The following is a 25,010-nucleotide window of genomic DNA, read 5'->3' as shown; positions in this document are numbered from 1 at the left end:
GCCCCAGAGCTGATTTTTCTTTTCCTTTCTTTCCGTGAACCAGAAGCCTTTTTGTAGGTTGGAGAGTGGCTGGGAAGGCAAATGTGTGAGCCTCTCAGAATGGCCAGGTGCTGTTGGTGGAATGAAAGAGAGAAGCAAATGTGGAAGTGGAAATGGAGGAGCATTGTCTAATCACAGAGACCCATGAAGAAAATCTAGGCAACTTAGTACAGCCTGTTGTCTCCCACCCTCAATTAAATCTTAGTGGGGCCGGCCCCGTGGCTTAGCAGTTAAGTGTGCGGGCTCCGCTACTGGCGGCCCGGGTTCGGATCCCGGGCGCACACCGACTCACCGCTTGTCCGGCCATGCTGAGGTGGCGTCCCACATACAGCAACTAGAAGGATGTGCAACTATGACATACAACTGTCTACTGGGGCTTTGGGGGAAAAAAAAAGAGGAGGAGGATTGGCAATAGATGTTAGCTCAGGGCCGGTCTTCCTCAACAAAAAGAGGATTGACATGGATGTTAGCTCAGGGCTGATCTTCTTCACACACACACAAAAAAATCTTAGTTATTTCTGATCACACATTCCTTCAAAACAAGGCTTAGAATCAAATATCTCATAAATTATTTACCAATGCAAGTAAAAGGTGGTATAGAATTTGAGCAGAATAAAATGTGCTTTACTCTTCCCCATGCATTAAAACAAGGTTAATCTTGGCACCATCGTGGTAGAACCAAGAGGTGAAAGTCCTTCCCGTATTTCCACAGAGTACAGTACAATCCACAGCCCGTCAACCCCCATTAAAGATTCAGATTCTGATCGATTGCGTCGAGGTTCAGATGGAAAGTCACGTGGACGGGGCCGAAGAAACAATAATCCTTCACCTCCCCCGGATTCTGATCTTGAGGTATGTCATTGCCAACACTCAAGTAAATAACAAGGTGTCTTGTAGCTAAATGGTGATTCTATATACCTGCTATGTGAATGGTAGGGATCAAGGTCTCCAAATGCTTTTGTTACTGCTTTCTTTTCGGTATTAACTATAACTAAAGCATTTTTTCTCTTTTCTATATTAATTATAGGTAAAACAATTATTTGTTTTCTCTTCCACTTTAACTATATGGTAAAGCATCTGTTTATGTCTAAGGAAATATAGTAAATTGTATAATTCTGTTTGAACAAAATTCTCATGTACTGCTCTTTGTCATTGCCATTTCAATCGAGTCTTGTACTAAAAATGCTTAGTAAAGTCCACTTTGAAATTAAAGACACACTTATGTATATTGAGAAAGGAAAACTGGAATGTTCTAAACTGAAATGGTAATCATCTTATGAGACATGTTTTGCTGGAGTTGAAAAGCGGGAGAGATTAAAGAAAACCTTCAAGGGTGGTAGATTTCATAGCCTTGAAGCCACTGCAATTAAGTTGCTGTTTTTATGCCAAAGTGAAATCTGATGGTGGAAAACATGATTATTTTGGCCGAAAAGACAAAAATTTCCCAGCAGAACCTATTTGTGTGAATATGTACTGGTCTGAGTGGGACTGGGAGGAAGCAAAGCAGGCTTGGGAGGCCTTTTGTGGTATCTCAAAGACCTTTTTGAAATGAGTTCCTTCAAATTCAATTCCAGACACGCTCCGAGTATGTCAAGAGCATGTGTGATATGTCAGCTTAAGTTGTTAACTATCTGTAATCTGAAGAAAATGAGGCAGGAGCAGTCTATAACCCATCCATTTGATAACAACCCAATGGGTACATAAGGTGAATACATGATGTAAAGATTTAGTTTTTATGTGCAATTTTTTGATACTTGGCTGGATAAGAATAAAACATAAGATTAGGTATTTTAACACTTCTTAATGAACAGGGAGCAGAGATAAGGAAAAGATAAATTGAATGATTTTTAATTGATTGTCCCCCTGTGTCTCAGAAGTTATAAATAGACTCATTTTTAGCTCCTTTTTCATTTTTTCAGAACTAAGACTGAGAAGCTACTACAGAAGTAGAGGGGACATATATTATCATTTCTTTCCTATATTTATGTCAGTGTTGCTAATATAATTATCCTCTTGTACCACATCTGAGGTTATATCTGAGAAAAGTTGGGAGATACTCTTTGGAACAGTTGTGTTTAAAAAAAACTAGTAAACTCAGATTTTTCTTTTGTCTCCCATTTCAAGACTACCTTTTCATGTTAAAGTTAACTGAATAAAAGGTTCTCAGCCAAAGGAAGGACACATTGATTTGATTCTTCCTTTGTAGAGAGTGTTCATCTGGGACTTGGACGAGACGATCATTGTTTTCCATTCCTTGCTTACTGGGTCCTACGCCAACAGATACGGGAGGGTGAGTATCAAGAAGCATCAGTTATTAATTTCTTTAGAGTAAATATGCCTAGAATTGCATTTTTTGTCCAAATGGGAATGCAGTTTAACTTTAAATAATAAATTTAAAATATAAAAAAGAAAATAACTTGATTTATTGATATAGTCAAATATATATGTAAGGCAAAAATGTATAAATGAACAAAAGGAAATTTTTTAGGTCCTTAAAAATGAAATAAACTTTATGCAACTAAATTCCTTTTTATTTCAGACCCCAATGAATAAAAGCAATTGAATACTATTCTAGGGTGAAATATCAAAATGTATAGATGACATAGAAAGAGCTTTTGTGTTGTATTATTTTATTTGCCCCACTTTTTTATTCTCTTTATTCTCAACATATTCAATGGAGCAAATATGTTACTTGCTATTATCTTCAGTGATTAGCAGTGTTAGCATTTTATTTTCAAAGCACCTGTTGTGAATGTCTTTATCTCCTTTGCTACGGGGCTAAATTTACGTGAATGGTGTGTAAAATCCGGCCTCTGAGTGACAACAGGACCAGTACCTCCATGTTTGAGTTGTTGCAATACTTTTCTTGGTGTTGTAAGTAAAGAATATTACAGACTGCCTTCCATGAGTAAAACTTCAGTTTCTATGTTCTGCATTTGGGTTTCCCAAAACCTTGGAAATTCTTTTTGGTATATTGCTTAGTGATTTCATAAACCTTTCCTACACAAAAATCATGTTATTTAAATTGGCTTTAGGTAATTTCTGAAATGATCCTGTGAATTTGATTATTTATCATTTTTTTAATCTTTAAAGAAATATTACAAGTCTTAGATCCTTGAAGCTATTCGTTTGGAGCCTTAGGAACTGAATTTTTGCATTTTGGTGACTCCAGGTGTTTATCACAATTAAGTGTTAAAATTGATACCCATAAAATTTGCATACTCTCATTTCACCTGGAGGTGAAAGCAGGGGAGTTACCATTCGAGCTTCACAGTACAGCATTTTTTCTCATAACCCTGTAGATCTACCTAATCCAAAAACAGGCTGGAAAAATGCACATTTCTAAGAGCAAGAATATTTCACCATTTGAATTTCTATTCAGAAATAAGATCTGTAAAACACAGTATGCCCCATCTTATTGTTAAACAAATTTTCTATAAGAAGAAGATAATTAACAAAAATACAGATTATAAAAAATAAAGCCATAGAGTTAATCATTCAAAGAAAGTCTACTTTGTGGCTAGAACATAATAAGGATTCAATAAATATTAGCTGTGTTTTTTTTCTATTATTTCTTCTATGAATACTATTACTATCCCTATTTCTACAAAAACTATGACTTAGAAAACTAAGATTAATACCTGAAATATCAATGTGTAGTTAGTAGGAAGGATCTTGAAGATCTTCATAGCCAAACCATTTTAATGTCCCTACAACTAACTCCTAAGGAAGAAAGCAGGCTGGAACTCACACAAAAGTGTTGAAAAGAGCGTGCACTTAGAAAACCAGCATTTGAAAACCATCCAGAAAGTCTCAAGTCTTTAAAAGCTTTCTCACTAAGAGCCAAATTGATGCAAAGAGAGTTGTTTTCAACTCATCGGTGCTCTGTTGGCCATTGAAAGGGGTCAGCTTAGCGTAAGGTGGTGAACATCCCATGACCTAATGACCTCGTGTTAATCTCTGGCCATAAATTATTGGTTTACACATGGATTGGCACCTAACCTAGAAACCACTGGCGGCTTAGAATCTTTCATTCAGATTCTTGACAATATCTAAACAAAACATTACAAATACCGAGAATTTCATTTTTAAAAGTATCAACCCTTAATATTTTGAGGCTTCATCAAATAGTATTTTGATTGTTAGTTTGTTTAGTTTTCTTGTACTAGGGCATGTGATAAAAAGTTTTATCTTATACAATTTCCAAAAGCCAGATGTATATATTCTTTAAAGTATGGGTGATTTGAGATATTTAAATGTAAGCTTATCCTTCAGTTATAAGTTAATGGGGCTTGGGGGTAAAGTAACCTTGGAAGGCCTGGTTGGGGAAGGTCTTCCTGAGCATGACTGAGCCTGAGGTCAGAATGACCTGAACAGGCCAGTCGATAATGTGACCATCAGGAGAAAGATTGTTCTAAGCAGAGGAAACAGCAAGTGCAGAGATAAGAAAGGGTTTGACGTTTCAGGGACAAAGAGCCCAGTGTGGCCGAGCTTAGTGATGGAGATGCAGAGTCAAGGGAGATGTGGGCTGGGATGAGGGCAGGTACAAAGGGCCTCCCCAGCATAGTCAAGAGGGTTAATCTCATTGCACATCCATAGGAAGTCATTGGAGGACTTCAAGGGAGGACGTGATGAGACTTGATTTAGATTTTTAGATTACTTTGGCTGTGTGTGGAGAATTAATGGTAGGAAGAGAGGAGTAGGGGAACAGGGGGGAGATTTTAGAAGTGATCTGATGCACTAGCAGCAGAGATGGAGAGAACTGATCAGAATCTAGATTCTATTGCAGGTAGAGAAATAGGATTTGTAAATGATTTGGGTTGGGCTGGTAGGCAATAAGTAATAGAGAGGAGTAAAAAGATCATTCCTGGATTTTTGTCCTGAGTGGCTGGGAGGATAGTCGTCTATTTGTTGAGATGGGGAAGAACTAATTTGAACGGAAAATGAAGAGTTCAGTGTTGGACAAGTTTGAGATGCCTAATAGACATCCACTTGGACCAAGGCAAGGAGGCAGCTGGAAGGTGAGCCCGGGGTCCGGGGAGTGGTCAGGGCTAGAGATGTCAGATTTAGAGCCAACAGCGCACAGCTCAGGACCAGTAGCTCTTCAGACACTCTTAGCTTGATTTCTTCCTAAACGTTTATGAGTGCCTTCTTTGTGCTGGACACTGTAGTCAGCCTATTGTCCCATTGCTGGGAGGCGTTTCTTCCCGTCAGGTTGACTTTTGAAGACACATTGCTGAGAACGTTGAATTTTATAGCCTGAAGCATGCAAGAAAGCTTGCTTAATGTTCTCTTTATTAGAGAACTTTAGAGTTAGGCCGAATTTGCTCTCAAATCTGATAATCATGCCTTGTAAAAACGTGTGGTTCAACAAGGATTCTTCCAAACATAGATAATAACCAAGCTGATCAGAATGTCTTATATGCTTTTCGTTTCCCCAGGGCACTGAGGAGAGAAGTCTTAAAGCAGTTCAAGGGCAAGTTCCCTTTCTTGGAGCACAGATTTAGTGGTGTTCCTGAGCGTTGTCAAAGAAGCGTGCGGCTGGGCCTTGTTCTACAGGCATATAAAGAAATGAATGCCTGACAATGTGATAGCTGTTCTGTCTCTATGGGAACCAGATACTTGAGAAGTAGCTTAGTCACAGTAGCTTAGGCAACCCAATGAGTAGGCCATTCAGTAAGGGGATACAGGATCTATTTGATATTAATGCAAAATTAGGGCATGTTACAGCAACATGTACAAAAAAAGTTTGAGAATGTCCCACCTTCCATGTAATCCTAGCTGTGGGAAGCAGGCATGTTGGTGTTATAAGGAAGTGTTGTTTTGTAACAAAGGTGATGGGAACAAAAAGAGGGTGCTAGGTACAGTACAGGTTTGGCTAGGGAAGAGAAAAGAAACAGCATATTAGCAGGAAAATGAAGTCCATGGGTGTTACTGTAAATTAAGTTGTTGTTAATAATATCTGTTCTAGCTTTCTTCGTTTAACGCACTTTTAAAAGTTGCTTTCAAACTAAATCCAAAGTCCCCAATTTCACTGAAGAAAACTACTCTTGATTTTTTTTCATTGAATGCTCTCTTTAAAATAGACAATATAATCCATTTGTTAACATCAACACACAGACCCCAAACTTATATTTCAAATAAGTATTTTGCTGATGTTCCAAGCACGTTCCCCTCTTATGAGAAGACTCCCCAAGATATCTACACCCAAATGTCTGGACTGTTTCGTACTTATTTTTTTATTGTTGCTTAATGCATGTGTCTTATACAAATTTGGGCTAGAATAGGTCTTAAAAGTATTGAGCCTCACTCCTCATTTTACACAATAAACCTAAACATGAACACTTAAGACAGCATAAAGTTTAATTGTAGGCCCTACTTACTAAGAATTTCCTATGTGCCCAGTACTCATTTAGTTCAACATTAATGCTCTGAAACTGCTATTGCAAAGCCCATTTTACAGATGAGGAAACTGAGACCTATAAGAGGTTAGAGACCAAATGTGAAAAACACTTAGCACCATGTCTGGCACAAAATAAATATTAGTTGTATTTTAACGTAGTTGAACCTTGATTGTCAAAAAGAATACTTGAATCTGGCATGGTGGCCAGTGAGTAATATGTTAAATTTGTGAAGTACCAATATGTGATACACCTTATGGTGTGATACACAGAGCATCAGATTTGAATTCAAATAGATCTAGACTCGTATCCAAGCTCTGACTTTTCAGTTCTTTGACCTTGGGCAAATTGTTTATTCATACTGAGCCTCAAGTTCCTCATCTGTACAGCTGGCTACTTGACTTGCAAAATTGTTTTAAAAATTAAATTGTGTCAATTATATCTCAATAAAGATGGAGAAGAAAAAGATTTAAGTTGTTTTATGAATTTAAAGGCCCGGCACTGTCTTATTAATAACAATAAGCCAATAATAAAAACAGCCCATGTCACTGATTGATCTTGTATCTGCTGTCTAAGCATTTGTTTTATAATGTAGCAGTCTTCTAGAGGGATCCCAATTGTCACCATGAATTTAGATCAACTAAACCTCCTTAGTAAGTGTACTACTGTGATCATTTCGTTCACTGATGAAAGGAAAATTTGACAGCAATTTTTCTAGCACATTTCATCAGAACACTCCAGTTAGCCAGTCAAGATTGCTGTTCTTACCCTGTCGTAGGGCACAATTCTAAACTCTGAAATCTTTTGAGGAATGGCCCTCTTCAGTGGTGACTGGTATAGATGCTGAATTCTTAGCATGGCGCCAAAGCAGCCAGACGCCGAGTGTTCTCCTCAGACCGTAGAGCATCTGGTTACTTAAACAAAATGATCTCTCTTCTGGAACCTCCAGACCAGGGGTTGGCAAACGTTTTTGGTGAAGGGTCAGATAATAAATATTTTAGGCTTTGTGGGCCATATGCCTGTCATAAATACTCAGCTCTGCCCTACTAGGGCAAAAGCAGACACAGACAATCTGTAAACGAATAAATGTGGCTGTATTCCAATAAAACTTTACTTATAGTTCCCAAATTTGAATTTCATGTAATTTTCATGTGTCATGTAATATTATTCTTCCTTTGGATTTTAAAAATCTGGACGAGGGGTCTAGACTAGAGATTGACAGATCATGTTCCATAGGCCAAATCTGGTTCGTGGCCCGTTTTTGTAGGGCTTTCAAGCTAAGAATGTTGTTTAAATTTTTAAAGAGTTATATAAAAAAAAGAAGAATGTGTCTCCAAGACTGTATATGGCCTGCAAAGCCTAAAATATTTATTGTCTGTCCCTTTGGAGAGAGAGCTTGCCTGCCCCTGCTCTAGATCACGCTCTGAACTTCGTGTTGATTAATTTTACTCCTGCCTTCAGGGCACCAGGACAATTCAATGACAGCCACACTGTGGCCGACTAGACTAAACTCAATGCAGGTATCGTGTGTCTGCGTCTGGGGTCCCCATGAAGTATAAGCCAGCACGTGATTTTTAGGGTAGGTGAAGGGCTGTAACGAATAGGCCCAAATGTCAGGGCTCCAACAAGTTAGAAATTTCTCTCTCTCTTATTTAATGGTTTCAAGTGGATCTCCCAGGTTGCTTGGTTTAGGCAAGTTTTGGTAGTGCCGATAATGGTTGTGCCATCTCACCATATAGCTTCTGAGGCCTCTGTGGTCATGGTCATCAGCTTTCTAGCCCACAGGGAGAAAAAGTAGGAGGAGCATGAGTGGGAATCTTTCTGACCCAGGCTTAGAAGGGGAACTAACCTCTGCTCACACGGCCCAGTGTAAAGGAGGCTAGAAAATGTAACCCAGTTGTGTGCCCAGGAAGAAACAGAGAATGGGTTTTGGTAGACGGGTGGCAGTGGCAGCCACAGTTCTCAGTGAAGAACTATTTGTCAAATGAGTGGAACCCAAAACACACTTTCAAACCCTCATGGTGGCTCTGGCCATCCCAGCAGAGCAGGGTCCAAAGGCTGTGTGACGGGTGTGCTGAAAAGTGATGAGCAGCCGATCAATCCCAAAGGATGGTTCCCTGATTTTATCTTCTTCTTTTTATATCAGTGCCAAGTTAGATCAAAATGATGAAATAACTTATGGTTCCACATATAACTCTTGGATACTGTGGAATGACGTGGAATCTAAAGTCTCCAAACAAACAAACAAAAACATGTTGTTTTTGTGGTTTTGACTATCAGAAGGATTTCCAGCTGAAAGAGCCTCCTTCGTCCCTTTTCTTTGCCCTTATCCTGACAGTTGCTCCCTTTCCCTTTAACTGCCAGCCCCTTCCTCCTAACTGGCAGTAATATATCACTGAAATGTATGTTCTTGCTACCTTATTGAATAAACCCTTATTTTTCTTATTCATACATGTAAAAGGGAATGCAGTAAACAAAAATATGAATCATCACAGCTTCCCAGCCACCACACTGGCCTGCCACTGCCCCGGGAAAAGCACTTTATATCTCTGAGTCTCACTTGTTCAGTCTTAATCTTGCTATCGCTTCTAAAATAGAAGCGATCACAGGTCTGTTAAGAGGACAATCTAAAGTACCTAGAAAAATACTCATAGGCACTCTGTAAATAAGAGCTATTATTGCTCACTTTGGGGGTTCAGAGGAGGGATGGGGCAATAGTGACTATTTTGTTGTCCCAGGTAGCAGAGAGGGAGAGGTGAGGGCAGAGCATTACCATTTAGGGAAATGATTGGGAAAGTGGCTGGAGACTGATAAAGTATATTTAGACGATCAGGCTTGCAAAGATGAGTAGCAGAAAATGAGTTGAAATGGTAAAAATGCCACACCTTTTTTCAGCTTTTACGCTTTACACATCTATCTCACATTTATTATCCAATTAGTTCCTTTTTTTTTTTTACGATGAGGAAACTGTGTCTCAGAAAAATTAAATGATTGGCCCAAGAAAGCACATCTATTAACTGACAACACCAGGAATATAATCTGTTCTTCTCATTGGCCCGTCGCCCTCACAGGAGGGTTGCAGGGAGCCTGGAGGGCCAGGATTTTGTGCTGTAGGCATGAGGATGCCGTGAACAATATTAAAACAGTGGAGCGACATGATGGAAGTGTACAATTTGGAGCTTAATCTGATAGCAGAGAAGATTATTGCAGTCCTCCTGTTAGGAAATAATCAAGGCCTAAGAAAAGGGCTGTAACACTAAGAAGGAGAGAGAGATAGGAGAGTGGTTACCAATGAAATCTAGATAGGTCTTTTGATTGGATTTAGCGGCTGAGGCCTTTCGTTGGCACTGCGTGGGCCCCTCATGTTGAGGCTGATTTGGCCGGGTCTACTCTGGCTTTACTCTTCCTCCTCCCTCTTTGGACCACTTCTTGGCAGTCGTCCCATGTTTGGGATTCATTGGGTTTTCTCCACAATCAAAATTAATCCTTGGAATGGTGAAGTTCTTTCTCTCATTCTCTACTTAGGTATTATTTTCATGATGTTGAAAGGGAGTCCCTTAAGTAAGGAGAAAATTAAAGCAGTCGGGTGTCACATATCTAATCAGTAAAAATGACCTGATTAGCCTCACCCCAGGTTTGGACTTTTTTTTTTTTTTTAAATCGTTCAGCCAGTAGTTGAACCGTGATTTATTTTTCGTGTGTATACTCTCTCTCGTGATAATCCAGATTATTTCTTAATTGGCATGAGAACTACACCCAACTCCTAAAACTTGGCATCTCATGCCAACTGTTCAGTGATAGGGCCTTATAAACTTGCCAAAAGTTAATGTTCATTGATGGTATTGATAACTTTAGGTAAGTGGAAAGAAAACAATGGAACCTTTGGGTCTCATAGGTTGTACATATCATTTACATAATGCTTTTAGTAGTATTTTTTAAAAGAAATAACATTTGGAATATATTTTTTTCTTCTCTCCAATGAGGGAGCTAATTTTCTAATCTTATCTTTAATCCTTCTCTTGTGAACAGCCAACCATGGGGCCTTGAAAACAAGCCACTCCTGTACTCAGAGTGCCAGCTCCTGCTTTTTAGCTTCTTTTTCCCCAAAACAAAAGATCCTGAATGGGGAGCATTTTTTTTTGAATGACATTCAGGCCCTGTTTGTGGCTGTAATATTAGCGTTCTAAATAAGGAATTGTTTAAGGGGTCCAAAACAGGGTATTTTTTTCTTTCATTTGATTGATACCACCCAAAGATTTGTTGTTGGTTTGAGCATACTTTACAAGATTTTCACATTGACCAGCAAATCCTCGTAAACCTGCTCACATTGTTAGCATCACACCTCACTGGGTCCCTACAACTCTTGGTAATTGCTTGCCAGTGGAGGCTTAGCTGGCCCAGATAGGATGGCTGCAGACAGAATTTTGGAACCTTATCTTTTATTCCACAAGTTCAAAACGTCAGTAACATATCCTGAGGAACTAGGCATACTTTCTGAAGTAATTGAACCATCTTCTAATAGCTCTTTCTAGCCTAAGATTAATTCTTTAAATATCAATTTCCTAAACATGAGATAGTCTACTTTTTGATCCAAAGTAAAATAGCAATTGCTTGGAGTTTGTATAGATTTGATCTCATAGATGTAATAGGGGATGTATTCCAATAGGAGAGATACAAAAGACATTTATCGTGTATTTAAAATGTACTTTTAAATTGAAAAAAGTAATAGGTGAAAATCAAAAAGCAGAATTAAATTTTTTGGCTTTCAGTAAAATAAAACCCCAACACCATAGCTACTTTGTAACACCTAATAATGCAGCTGTCTAAAACTGGAACACTGACTTAGGTATTAAAATATTTTTTAAAGGTCTCAACTTAAAAAATTTAAATTGGACAAATTTATATTGGCTTAGGTGTTTGCTTGGTTTATTTTGCTGTTAAATATTTTTCTTTTCAGTTTAGAAAAATAAGATGGTAAAAGCAAAGGAATAAAAGAGCAAAATGTACAAGGTGTATAAATAGAAACCAGAGCCACGTAAAAATAGGAACAATTTTTCTTTTGATGCTTTACTGGTATATCTAAGCAATAAAGAGAAATTGCTTTCTTATTAACATTTGGTGCTATTTTTAGTTCTTAAAGTAAAACTGAAATGACTTATAATTATTCTCTTTGGACTACACAAGATCTAATGTAATATTTGCCATTTGTGGCATTGTTAAACCAAAGCTAAAAATCTTGGGCTGTATCTTTTAAAACAGTTACATAAAAGAAAGAGATATTTTTATGGTTAGATAAATGGTTAGCTTTAAGGTTTCTAGAGAAAAGAGAAAGTGGTTTATTTTTATACGCAGAACAACATTCTGGATCCTATTCTAAAAACCCAAAAAAAGATAAGCAGGTTTTCCTAAAACTTTCTCTTTTGAGGCTCAAAGGACCGTGGACACTCTGAGCCAAAAGTAGAATTTTTGAGAAAGTAAATGAAAATGAGTTAAGAAAATCATTTTTGAATCATCCTCAGTTCTGCGTGAGGAGGTCATGTTTGCCATTAAAAGTAGATTGCCATTGGAAGCTAGAAAGTGAGAACTGCGGATGAGTGCAGACCCCCCTTCAACACAGTTTTTTCGGGACTTACTTAAAAGGCAGTTAAGATAAAAGATCATGTACAAACACTGGAATTAGCAATGCAGATGTAATTATAATATTTCTCAACATAAATGGGCAAGAAAATAATCTGAGCAGCATGAACTTCAACCTGGTCACTGGGACAAAACAAAAGTCATGTAAGAAAGTACCCACTGCCCCTCCTCACTCGGGACCTGGAGGAATTCACTGTGGTGTCCCTATTGGGTAACAGCCTCTGCTAATACCATGTGGTCTCCATGTTAGGCCTACCCCACATTCAAGACTCCATCAAAAGGATTTGTCATAAGAGTAGTAGTAGATGGTACTCAGTACTTTAGCCTCTAGCATATAGTAATTTAGTTGTGGGTAATGATCATTGAAAACATCCCCGAAGTAATTTAGAAAATTGTACGCCAAATGGTACCCTTCTCAAGTTGCACACACAAAACCTCCCGTCTTATGTGCGCTATAGTACCAAGACGTACACCTGGGGATGCAGCCCTCTCCTGTCTGAGTCACCATTTGTTTTCTGGCCTGACGCTAACGAGTCATTCAGAAAGTCAGTCTTCCATAATGTGTTGAATACATACCTAGTCATGTAGTAGGTGCCTGGCCATAATTGCTGCCTTCAGGGAGCTTATAAATGAATAAAGAAGGCTGTTAATAGGGGATGAAGGAATCCTCAACAGCATTCCTTCATTGGTGCAAAGCTATTCTGAACTAACACCACTCTAAATCCACAAAGGGTGAAACCACAGAATCTCCAAAGGAATAACAATATTAAGAAGGAAACAAGTGTCCCTGTATTATTCATGACAAGCATTCTCTAGTAGCTACAATCATTTAACTAGTAAGAAATAGCCAATTATAGGATGTCAGATGATAACACTAGCATTGTACATCAGAAAAAGAAATCAGGATCCATAGGAGCTGAACACCCAAAAAATAAATGCTGAGGCCCTAAATAAGATGCTTCTAGGGTTTCTACTATTCTTAAATTACACTGGGAATTCTCCTTTGCAGCTGATCAACGTTGCAGTGCGACACTGCTACTCTTAAATGTATGAGACGTAGGTCCTGTGGCTTCAATTATAAATGTAGGAGTTCCTCTGGTTTTCTGAAAAAGAACATCCTGTATGATAAAAATTAGTAGAGTTAATACAAGCTGTAAAAAGTGATATGCTGAGGAAATTTGCAAGGCTTTTGTAATTTTGACTTTTAAAATTTTTTTGGCATTTTAAAAGTATGGTTTGGGTGTGCTTTAAATTTTCAAAATAAATATTTTTAATCCACAGTTTCACCACCAAAAGACAACCAGTTTTGTCTCACTGAATATTTTTTAAAAATTTTATTATAGAAACTTCCAAACATTTACAAAAGTAGATGGAATAGTATAATGAAACCCAGTGTAACCTCTTCCATCTTTAATAATTATCAAGTCCTAGCCAGCTTGTTTCACCTGTATCCTTACCCTCCTCTGCCCTGCTCTGTCCTTTTTCAAAGCAAATCCCAGATACTATATTAAATTTTTTTTTTTTTTTTTTTTTTTTTTTTTTTGGTGAGGAAGATTGTCCCTGAGCTAACATCTGTGCCAGTCTTCCTCTATTTTTTGTATGTGGGACGCCACCACAGCATGGCTTGATGAGTAGTGTAGATCTGCGCCTGGGATCTGAACCTGTGAACTCGGGCCGCTGAAGCAGAGTGGATCAAACTTAACTACTAGGCCACCAGCCTGGGCCCTCAAGGGTTCCAGTTTCTCATATCCTCACCAATACTTGTTGTTTCCTGGGGTTTTTTTTTTTTTTTTTTTTTTTGATAATTGCCATTTTAATGGGTGTGAGGTGGTATCTCGTGGTTTTGATTGGTATTTCCCTTATGATTTGTGATGTTGAGCATCTTTTCATGTGCTTGTTGACCATTTGTGTATCTTCTTTGGAGAAATACCTATTCAAGTCCTTTGCCCATTTTTTAATCAGCTTGTTTGTTTTTTTTGATTGTTGAGTTATAGGAGTTTTTATATATCCTGGATATTATCAGATATATGAGTTGTAAATATTTTCTCCCATTCCATAGGTTGCCTTTTCACTCTGTTAATTGGGTCCTTTGATGCACAGAAGTTTTAGATGTATTCTACTTTATCTATTTTTTCTTTTGTTGACTATGCTTTTGGTGCCATATCCAAGAAGTCATTGCCAAATCCAGTGTCATGAAGGTTTTCCCCCAAGAGTTTATAGTTTTTCTCTTACGTTTAGGTCTTTGAGGAATTTTGAGTTAATTTTTGCATATAGTGTAAGGTAAGGATCCAACTTTATTGTTTTGCATGTGGAGATCCAGTTTTCCCAGCACCATTTGTTGAAAAAACTATCATTTCCCTGTTGAATGACCTTGGCACCCTTGTTGGAAACCATTTGACCGTATATGTAAGAGTTTCTTTCTGGACTCTCTGTTGTATTCCACTGGTCTGTATGTCTGTCTTTATGCCAGTACCACACTGTTTTCATTACTGTGGCTTTGTAATAAGTTTTGAAATCAGGAAGTATGAGATCTCCAATTTTGTTCTTCTTTTTCAAATTGTTTTTGGCTATTCAGGGTCCCTTGAGATTCCATATGAATTTTAGAATGGACTTTTCTATTTCTGCAAAAACACCATTGAGAATTTGATAGAGACTGCATTAAATCTATAAGTCACTTTGGGTAGTATTTACATCCTAATATTAAGTCTTCCATCCATGAACATGGAATCTTTCCATTTATTTGTGTCGTCTTTGATTTCTTTCAGCAACATTTTGTAGCTTTCGCTGTACGTGTCTTTTGTTTCCTCGGTTATGTTTATTCCTAAGTATTTTATTCCTCTCAATACTATTGTAAATGGAATTCTTTTCTTAATTTCCTTTCTGGATTGTTCATTGTTAGTGTATAGAAACACAACTTATTTTTGTGTGTTGATTTTGAATCTTGTAACTGTGCTGAATTCATTTAGTCTAACAATTTTTTTGTGGAATCTTTATAGAGTTTTCTGCATGTGAGATCATTTCATCTGTGAACAGATAATTTTGCTTCTTCCTTTCCTATTTGGATGTTTTTTATTTCTTTTTCTTTCTTACCTAATTGCTCTGGCTAGGACTTGCAGTACTATGTTAAATAGAGATTGTGAAAGAGGGCATCCTTGTCTTGTTCCTGATCCTACAGGAAAAGTGTTCAGACTTTCACCATTGAGTGTGATTACCTGTGGACTTTTCATATATGACCTTTATTGTGTTAAGATAGTTTCTTTTTATCTTCTGTTCCTAGTTTGTAAAGTGTTTTTCTCCAGTGGTTTTTAAACTTATTTTTACAGTTTGTTGTATGTCTCTTAAGTGTCTTTTAATTTGTAGATTCTCAATATTTTTTTTTTAACCTACATAAGGTTTCTGTTGAAATAACCAGACCATTTGCCCTGTAGAGTTCTGAGGGTCAGAGTTTTCTTGATTATATCCCCATTGTGTTCCTTTGTCACATATTCCTTTGTCCCCTGTATTTCCTACAAATTAGTAGCTAGATCCAGAAGCTTAATTAGATTCAGATTTGAGTTTTTTTTTTCAGTCAAGACTTTATAGATGGGATATATCCTTCAGTTAAGAGATGCAAAATGTCTGGTTGCTGTCATTTTTAATCTTCAGTATTCTGGTTGGACAGTCTCTTTAAACAATCCATTATAGAGTGTTCTTACTTATCCTGTATATCCTTTCTTCTTGGCTCAAAGATTGTTGATTAGGAAGGAGAAAACTCAAGAATTTGGGAAGGAGGAAGTTTAAACCATAAGTTTATTAATTCAGCAGAACCAAGTATATGTAGATCCACTGTCAGAAATAAAAGGATTGATAGTTCTTGTTGTAAATAACTAGGCTGTAGCTATTTTTGTTGAGGCAAAGTTTTGAAATGAACCTAAAGCACTTTCTGAATTTTGAGTTTTTCTCAACTATCTCTTCTCCTTGAAGAGCTCTACAGTATTACTGCAGATCCTTGATTAAGACTCCCTGGTCACCTCTAGTGGACAGATAGGTATCCTCAGTGCTCATGCTGAGTAATCTGGCAGGTGCCACACTCTTTCATTATCTTTTCAACAGCCTAGTGAATTTCAGTTTACCTGCCATAGTTTCAAGTCAGTGACTAATGTGATTAATCTGTAGGTGTGCTTGATGCTTGGCGGGTAACTGCAAAGGTAGATCCCATTGTCTTCCTTGAGGCTTGAGTCTAGCCTTAGGCATTTTCCCTACAGGTAGTTTCCTTGTAAATCCAACATAAGCATAATATTTAATAGAGGTTTATGTACAGTGTAATCTTGACTTGGAAGTAATTAACTATTTACATTAGGGAAAGAATGCTATGCTCACATCAGGGAGCTGAGGAGTGGAATACCTCTTCCCCATAGTCAGTGAGATGACTCAATCAGAGTTGCTATTTGTGGAAGAACTGATACTAGAAGACCCCATTTTTCTTATTATGATAGCTGATAATTTTATATTATGTTTATATTCTTACAGTGCTCCCACAGATGTATCCTTTGACCCTACCACCAGCAAGATCTCTTCAAAATATTACGTTATTCCTTACGTTATGCTAGAGTACAGCATCATTTTGTGAGCACTGAAAATTTTCTGGGACTGTACATTGAAGTTACTCAATTTGGAATATACCTCAATAATTACTGTTTATTGCCATGTGTCACTACCAGCCATTTGTTGATAAACTTGGGCAGGGTCAAGATTTTGCCAAGACCTGTTCTCCCAAGTCTAATTAACTGTAACCAATGGATTTGGGCTGTGCTTAAGTGCCTGCTTACAGAGTCTGACCTTGTGATGGTTACAGGGTATAAGCTAACAGGTATATGTGACTAACCCAAGGAGATCACACTGCTTGGCTGTACAAGCAGTTTTTTTAAAGAACGCTTCTAGGGTTCAACTGAATTGGTGCAGTGCCTGAATCCTGCCCGAATGGCACTGTCTCCCCTGAAGTTCCTAGATCTTCAGAGTATGGCACGCTTACGCCAGTGTCCTAGAGGTGGATTGTCTCTCTTAGTGATAAAAAGCTTGGTTGACATCCTTTGGGAGAACCGATGACAGCCCCTCCTGGGAGTGGTCACACTGCGTGTTCCAGTTTAGCTTCCACACAAATCAGCTTTACTGATGACTGGGCTCTTAAAAACAGTCACCTCAAAAATATCAGCATGAGGAATTTAGAGTTGCCCTTATCTTTTTTTTTTTTTTTTGTGAGGAAGATCAACCCTGGGCTAACATCCATGGCAATCCTCCTCTTTTTGCTGAGGAAGACCGGCCTTGAGCTAACATCTATGGCCAATCCTCCTCCTTTTTTTTCGCTTTTTCTCCCCAAAGCCCCAGAGATAGTTATATGTCATAGTTGCACATCCTTCTAGTTGCTGTATGTGAGACACAGCCTCAGCATGGCTGGAGAAGCGGTGCCTCGGTGCACGCCCGGGATCCGAACCCAGGCCGCCAGTAGCAGAGCACGAGCACTTAACCGCTAAGCCACGGGGCCGACCCCGAGGGTTGCCCTTATCTTTAAATAGCGTGAACTTCACGCCCAGTTTGAATGCAGAATGTTAATGCGTCTTGGTGTAGCTGGGACATGGAGTCCCATGTTTGGATTGACCAGCAGCCATTTCTGTACTACAGTAATAGTAGCAATAACACCGTCGCCACCACCAGTAGTAGTAGCAGCAGCACCAGCAGCGTAATACTTGCCAAGCACTATGTTCAGAACTTTAAATATATCACCAAATTTAATCTTTAAAGCAAACCTGTTTTCTTCCTGTTTTACTGAGGAGGGACCTGAGGCCCAGAGGTTGAGTAACTGAGCTTTTGCCCAACACACAGCTAGTAAATGGCAAGGTTAGAATTCCAACCCAGACTCTACGCCTGCAGAGCCTGTGGTGTGCCCAATAGGAGAGTGTGCACTTCCGGTGTTCTTCTACCTTGTATGCAAAAGTTCTTTGCCTGCAGATTATGAACACAATTATTTTAGAAGAAACTCCTTTAACTTCTGTGATATGTGGCAAGAGTGCCCCTGCTAACGGCTCGTATGGGGACTAGTATTAGACCTAGTTCAGTCAAGAGACAAGCTGGGTGGCTTTGTCGTAAGCTCTGATTACAAGGCAGCTTCATTACTTGTCATCCTGAAAGAATTCCTAGACTCAAGTGTAGAAGCAAATGGCAGAGCCCTGCAGGAGCAATAATGCCTTTAACTGGTGGTTGAGTCTTGGTAAAATCACATTTCTGAATTGTTATGGATTGTGCTTACTAAAAAGTGCATTTTTAATAAGCCTTAAAGTTTTTCAAATGCCCTAGCTCATCTGTGAAACAAAACAAGGCAACGAGAGGCCATAACCTGGTCTTCCAATGTTCCAGTACCCACATGCCTTTATAGACACCCTTTTCTCTTATTTACGTCAACCAGATTGTAGATTTTCAGCGTGTGAATTCAAGACTGACAGACATAAGTCTCTCTAGAGGCTGAATTTAATGGCATTTTGGCATTTCTGTGTATTTATTTCATCTAGAATTTCCTTTTTAAATATTTTTATCGCGTGAAAACATAGTGTAATAGCAGTGATCAGGCTGAAAAAAATCAAGAAATGGTGAAAGAATGACATTGGGCCGGAGATGATACTGGTGATTTGAGCATAGGATGATGACAACTTTCATCTCTGTGGACAGTTCTGTGTTCTAGAAACAGGAGAAAAAGATCTGGAGGCAATGGGATAATTAAAGATCACTTACTAGAGGATGAAAGCAAAGCAGTTGTTTTAGGCCTGGGTCTACACTCTGCAGATTTCATTGTTATTTAGTTTTTCTGTATAATGTTGCTTTCTGTTCAGTAGACAGAATTTGTCTTTGACTTACACGAAACAGCCATGGGTAGCCTCACATGGCAACAAGTTCCCTCACTTTACTTTTATGACTTTAACCAGACATTTGCAACTTAATACCATATCAAAATAATCTAGGAGCAGGGTTAATTTCGTTCCTCTGTGTGTGTGTATCTGTGTGTGGGTCTCTGTGTGTGTGTGTGTGTGTCTCTCTCTGTGTGTGTGTCTGTGCGTGTGTCTCTGTGTGTGTGGTGTTGGATGATATTTGTTTTGTTTGGGGAAGGAATAGCTTGAGAAGAAGGTCTCCACTAGCAGAATTTCCTGGGCACGGGCTGTAGTAAATTTACACTGTTTCTTCATTGAACAAGAAACATGATAATGTGTTTGATTGTATTGTCTCTTTTTGAGCTTCCTCACTGTACTCTTCAGTTTTTACTAGAGAACTAAATTGCAGAGCACATAAGAACATATTTTGCAAAATGTTGTAATACATACCACTGCTAGGTTTAAAAAAATAAGTCATTGTATGCTGATCTTATGCTAATCTTATCCACTTCATTAAATAAGTAAGGCTTTGTAAGCAGCTTTTCTAAGAATGGGCTGCTCTTTAATCAGATACAAATTAATCAGGCATTACTAATGAACACGTTTAATACAATATTATCTAGATAGAATGATTTTAGGATTCAAATGTCCATTTTTTTTCCTAAGCTAGTTATCTAGGATTTTTTTTAACTGACACCAAGCACTAGCAACTAACTAAAGACCAAATTTAATATTTATTATTTTTTCTTCATTGGAATTATATGAAGTACTCTCTATTTATTGCTTTCATTTATTTATTCCTCCACCAAACTTTGGGAAAGCCCTTGTGCCAGGCATTGTGTTAGGTCCCAAGGGTGTAAAGATAAAGATATAGGGATGTGGCTCTGCCCTCCTTAGACAAGAACACATACAGCTGTGGTGCCCAGCAGACGACGAGCCCGGCTGGGAAGAGTCGATGAAGGGGCAGTGGGAGAAGCACTGTGCCGGGATGTAGGATGTGAGCATGCTGGCTTGATCAGAGACCTCAATGTATTAATGTGAGTAACCGGGGGAGACTGATCCTTTGCCCAAGTTTTCTTACAGGTCTTTGGTGGGAACTTCCACCAGAGCCACTTTGCTTTTATAGTTGGCCTCTGCCTAATTATCTCTTGAAGAAAAGATTTCATGATAAAAAAAGAGGTGGTTTGAAAAACTATAAATAGGTCACACGTTGGGGAGGTAAGCAAGAGTCAGACATTTATGGGCCTTTCATGCTTGTTTGCATGAAAGTGTTTGGATGTTTCCTAAAAGAGATGGGAGGATGGAATGGGCACAGTGAGACCCTGGGCATAGAGCCCAGTGAAGGAGACTACTGCAGATGGCCACAAAGGAGACACATGGCTGGGGAAAAAAGTGGTGGTGAGTATAAGGAAGGCATGAATTCCAAGTCCAAGGGGCAGGGTATCGTGATTGATTTGATGTGGGGGCAAAGAGAGACTGTTTAGAAGAATGCCAAGGTTTGGGGTTGTTGGGTGGCATTCTCCTAAAGAAGGGATCCAGTGGGTTTCCAGGGGAAATATGATGAATCTAATTTGTAGCACATTGAGTTTCAGGTGCACTATGGGACATCCAGGTAGAAATGACTAATACTTAATTGATATAATGGGCCTACAGTTAAGATCTAAGATTTAATAGAAGAGAGTGGGGTGGTGGTTAAAGCCGTGAGCATGTTGGAATCTGTAAGGCAGTGTGACTAGAGTGAGGAATGGATGGAAACCATCCTAAGGACCAACATCATGTAAAGGATAGGTGATAGTACTCAGATTCTAGGAAGATGCCCAGGAAAGACTGATAATGTTATAGACAACAGGAAAGGAGAAATGTCAAGAAAAGTCTAGAGAGCATTGGCAGCTGCCAAGGAGGGGTCAGATTCAGAAAAGAATGAAAACATCTGACAGTGAGGTTTACTTAAAATGAGATGTTTCTTTAAAGTGGAGGCGAAGTTCTAAATAATTTTTCAAAAGTGATATAACAAAAACTGGTTTTCAAACCAACCATTTCATAACAGCAGCTCTGGAATTTGTTATTGCAAAGCACAAGAAAAGTAAGATTAAGCCAAAGGCATGGTGATTTTAATGTCTCAGTTTGGGTCTGAAAAATGTGTTTTTTCTTTCTTCCACTAAATTTGCCAAAATAAGCCATCAAGCTACAACCAATTTATTAACTATTCAATGTTAGCTTTTGTCACATTTGACTTGTATCAGACATCTTTGAAAAATTTGAAAGATATTAAAGGATTATTATAATAAGAAAATAAAATCCAACCTCAATTTGAGAAGAACTGCATTTGCTAGAATGTGTAAGCGAATCTGGGAACATGGTTATCTCTCTGCTCTCCTGCTAGTTTCCTCTGAGGTAAAACACTTGGGCTGAGGTGGCTTTGCAACTCGCCAGCGCTGTTACCACAAGCAAATCAGGATGCTGCAGCAACTCAGTTTTCCTATCTCTAAATGCAAAAGTAGGTGTCTTTGAGAGCTCTGCTTTTCAAACTGTAGAACAAGACACATTAGTGGGCTATGAAATGGAAAATATCAGGGTACACTCCACATGGTGAGCAAAATCTTGTTTTGCCAAACTTACATTTCAGCTGTGTGTGTGTGTGTGTGTGTGTGTGTGTGTGTGTGAGAGAGAGAGAGAGAGAGAGAGAGAGAGATTTCTAGATCGTGGTGTAAAATGTATTTTTTACTGTGAATTGCTGTTAAAAAATGTTTGAGAAACATTGCTTTTGACTGGAGCCCCTTCCTAGTCTAAAATTTCCTCATTCCGGTCAACTGTCAAACTGTTCTTTGGTGTAGTAAATGTTTCATAACAATACCCTAGAGTGGAAGGTATAAAAACTGCTAAGGAATGACAGCTAACAACAAAAGAGAAAAACATTAAAAGGTAAATAAGGCCAACATCTGTGTTGTATTTGACCACAAGACTGAACAAGCCTTTAAAATTTATTAGTATTCCAACTAGCAAGTCATTACTGTAATTTATGAAGAAAAGTTAAAGTATACTATATATTAACAAACAATGGAGTAATTCTTTTGATGGTCGTATAAATAAGCAACCATATCAGGGAGAAATAATACTTTTTCAAAAGTAACAATACCAGGGCACATAAATTCCAGAATTGGCAATTAAATAAATGTGGTGAGTCTCTTCCCCTTTGCCACATAAAAAGATTCATTGACATGGTTATGAGACAGGTCGGTATATTTTTATTGGCCTGAACTAGAAGGAGTAAACACCTTAGTCAGGTGTTTCGTTTTAGAAACAGCTGTTTGAACTTCCTTTTCTGGTCAATTCTGCTCTAGCATGTATTTGAGCATTTGCTTTTTCCAGTGCTTACTGATATTTAGAATCCTTGTGAGTGAGCAATTTCCTATAAAACTGAGATTAAATGAGTTTTTCTTTACTTATTTGTAAAGTATTTTTAATTATTCTACAACTTACGAAATTTCATAGATTTTAGGTAATATGAAACAGGGACAAGTTAAGAATGCTGAGGAGTATGAATCATTACACAGGACGTTTGAAGGAAGTGTTTTCATTTGTCCCTCCCTAAGCACCCCCAGGGTGTTTGCTTTGCCCCTTTGCCAGTCTAACCCCCTACTTTTGGCAATATTGTGTTCTCTGCCTCCTTTCCTCTGTCAGTCCGCTGTCAGAGAAGACCGAGGTAGGAGAGGAGTTGAGGCCAGTGGTACCATCTGCCATGTTTTCTCAAGCTGACCTCTGGTCCTCCTCTGTGCCTCCTGAAAAATAAACCATGAGCGGTGCTGGTGCTGAGAGGGGGTGGGTGGTACTAGTGGGGTGGGTGGTGCTAGTGATGGGAGTGGTGTTGACTCCGCCTCTGTGGACACAGCCGATTGGCCAGTGACAGACACCTGGGACTCTCTGCCTTCATCCCTCCATCCCAGGCCCCCTGCTTTCCCCCAGGTGTGCAAACACATATGACTGTGCCAAATTAAGAGATGAGAATTTTTTTGATTATTCTATGTGAGAATGACATGTGTGCCATCTAGCCGTCTGATTTATTAGATGAGCAAACTGAATCTCAACGAAATAAGGACACCAAAGTGGGAGAGCAAGGATAGGGCCTGGCTTCCAGGTCAAGGGCTCTTCTTCTAGCATTTCCAGCTGCTTCCCAAAGCCCATGAGGAGAGGGGACTTGAGGTAGATACTCAAGGGCATAATGGACTTTAGATACATGGAGAGTAGGGAGTAAGACACAGGCAAGTCTTGAGCTCTGCAATCAAAATAGTGTGTTCAGAAGACAATACAGAAAACATACAAGGTTTATATTGGACAGTATTAAATAGTAAGGATCTTGTTTTCTCTGTCTTTTATGTTTTTGACTGTAATATAAGACTCAAAGACTGGTACACCCCAGCCAAATGGGTGGCCTATGGGAAAGCATAATTTCTTTAGTTATAATTTCCCTGGTTAAATGATGATACAGGTAGATTCTATACTTATTCCAAAGGTTTGCTGTGATAATACAATAGCATATCAGAAATTGTTGTTGTTTGGAAAAATTTAAATGCATGTAAAACATGTAAAAGTTGGTATTGTTATTAGAATGACAATAAAACTTTCAAAAACTCACATTATATCCTTGTATGCTTTCTCTATGGAAATTTTTTTCTTCTTCACTAGTTATGCAAGTTCTTCACCACAAACCATGGCACTTCCTAGATTTGATACATTACGAATACAATAACACCATAAAAACTGCAAATATCTCCATATCCCCCTGGTTTGTCTCAGTGCCAGTAAATGTCTTCAAGATATGGGTTGTGTGGGACAGACAGACTGCTCATCACTAGTGTTCAAGGCTTGAGGCGTTGGGTAGAAGCCACTGTACACCTCAGAATGCTGGTCCTCCCCTCTGTGTATGGTACTGGCTGTTCAGTGACTGGATTGTGTCACATGAATGTCAAGATTAGCTCCCTGAGCTGGGCATGGTGCCGGGTGGTCAGAGTGGCCATCCCTTCCTACTTTGAGTATACTCAAAATTGGCAAGCAGTCTGAATGAATAAAAAAAAAAATGATGGTTATCATTGGGAGTAAAATGAGTATTTACTACCCTTTTGAAATTAATCCACATTGTATCTATTTTCTGCTATTTGTGGTAATGCATTTAGACACTGTTTATGGAACATGGTGTAACATAAACAACATCTCAATTCACTGAATTTCTTGCTCCTGAAACAGACATGTAAAACTGAATTTCTTCTACTTTATATATCTCAGTAACCCTAGATTTTATATTTTTTCATATGATTTTAAGCAGCAAGTTATTTCTTCATTATGCAAAGTACCAACAACATTTAGGGCACTTTTTAAATAGAGTCACTGAAGTCTGCACACAGAATAAAGCATGCACACCCAAACCAGCTGGAGCCCACGCCACCCAGTGGGTCGCTTTCGGCCTTTCCTGACGCTGACTGCTTCTTAATGTGACACTGTATGTCCTGTAACCTGAAGTATGTGTGTTCTTGACCTGTAAATTTCTTCTTTTAGGATCCACCTACTTCAGTTTCCCTGGGACTGCGAATGGAAGAAATGATTTTCAACTTGGCAGACACACATCTATTTTTTAATGACTTAGAAGTAAGTTCTGATTATTTTATACACACTTCATGTTGCACGTCTGAAAATGGGCAATTGGTCTTAAAAATGGGATATTTTTTTAATATATCATTGGAATAATGAGGTAAAGTAATTATTGATTATACCGTAATGCGTTTTACTTTCACGGTATTTCTGCTTTGCTTTACTTGGGCTGTTGTGTTTCAAAGTTAAGATTCCACGTGACCGTTGATTACGATTAAAATTTGATCTTAAACATTAAACTATGTTGATTATTGGAAGGTACAGATTTCTCAGTTGCAGAATCACTGTTGAGTGGATTACCTTTAGAATCCAACGGAATTCCTGATAATTGAGTATGCGGTCTGTGTCGGACTCATCACGTTGGGTTGAATGCTTTTCTTTCTGGCTGGCCAAG

The 25,010-nt window shown here is 38.5% G+C and overlaps 1 protein-coding gene across 5 annotated transcripts in view; it reads left to right on the top strand.

Moving 5' to 3' along the window:
- EYA1 (EYA transcriptional coactivator and phosphatase 1) overlaps positions 1-25,010 on the top strand; it is a 164,410-nt gene that overhangs the window by 91,122 nt on the left and 48,278 nt on the right. For all 5 annotated transcript variants that reach the window (XM_058528875.1, XM_058528874.1, XM_058528873.1 and 2 more), the window contains 3 exons: positions 752-891; positions 2,246-2,329; positions 24,524-24,613. In XM_058528875.1, coding sequence (XP_058384858.1) covers positions 752-891; positions 2,246-2,329; positions 24,524-24,613 — 314 coding nt within the window. The remainder of the gene's footprint in view (positions 1-751; positions 892-2,245; positions 2,330-24,523; positions 24,614-25,010) is intronic.

The sequence above is a fragment of the Diceros bicornis genome, chromosome 33 (genome assembly GCF_020826845.1).
Source record: "Diceros bicornis minor isolate mBicDic1 chromosome 33, mDicBic1.mat.cur, whole genome shotgun sequence".
In the NCBI taxonomy this organism is placed as follows: Eukaryota; Metazoa; Chordata; class Mammalia; order Perissodactyla; family Rhinocerotidae; genus Diceros; species Diceros bicornis.
The sequence above is the reverse complement of the archived record's forward strand: the minus strand, read 5'-3'. Positions and strand labels throughout refer to the sequence as shown.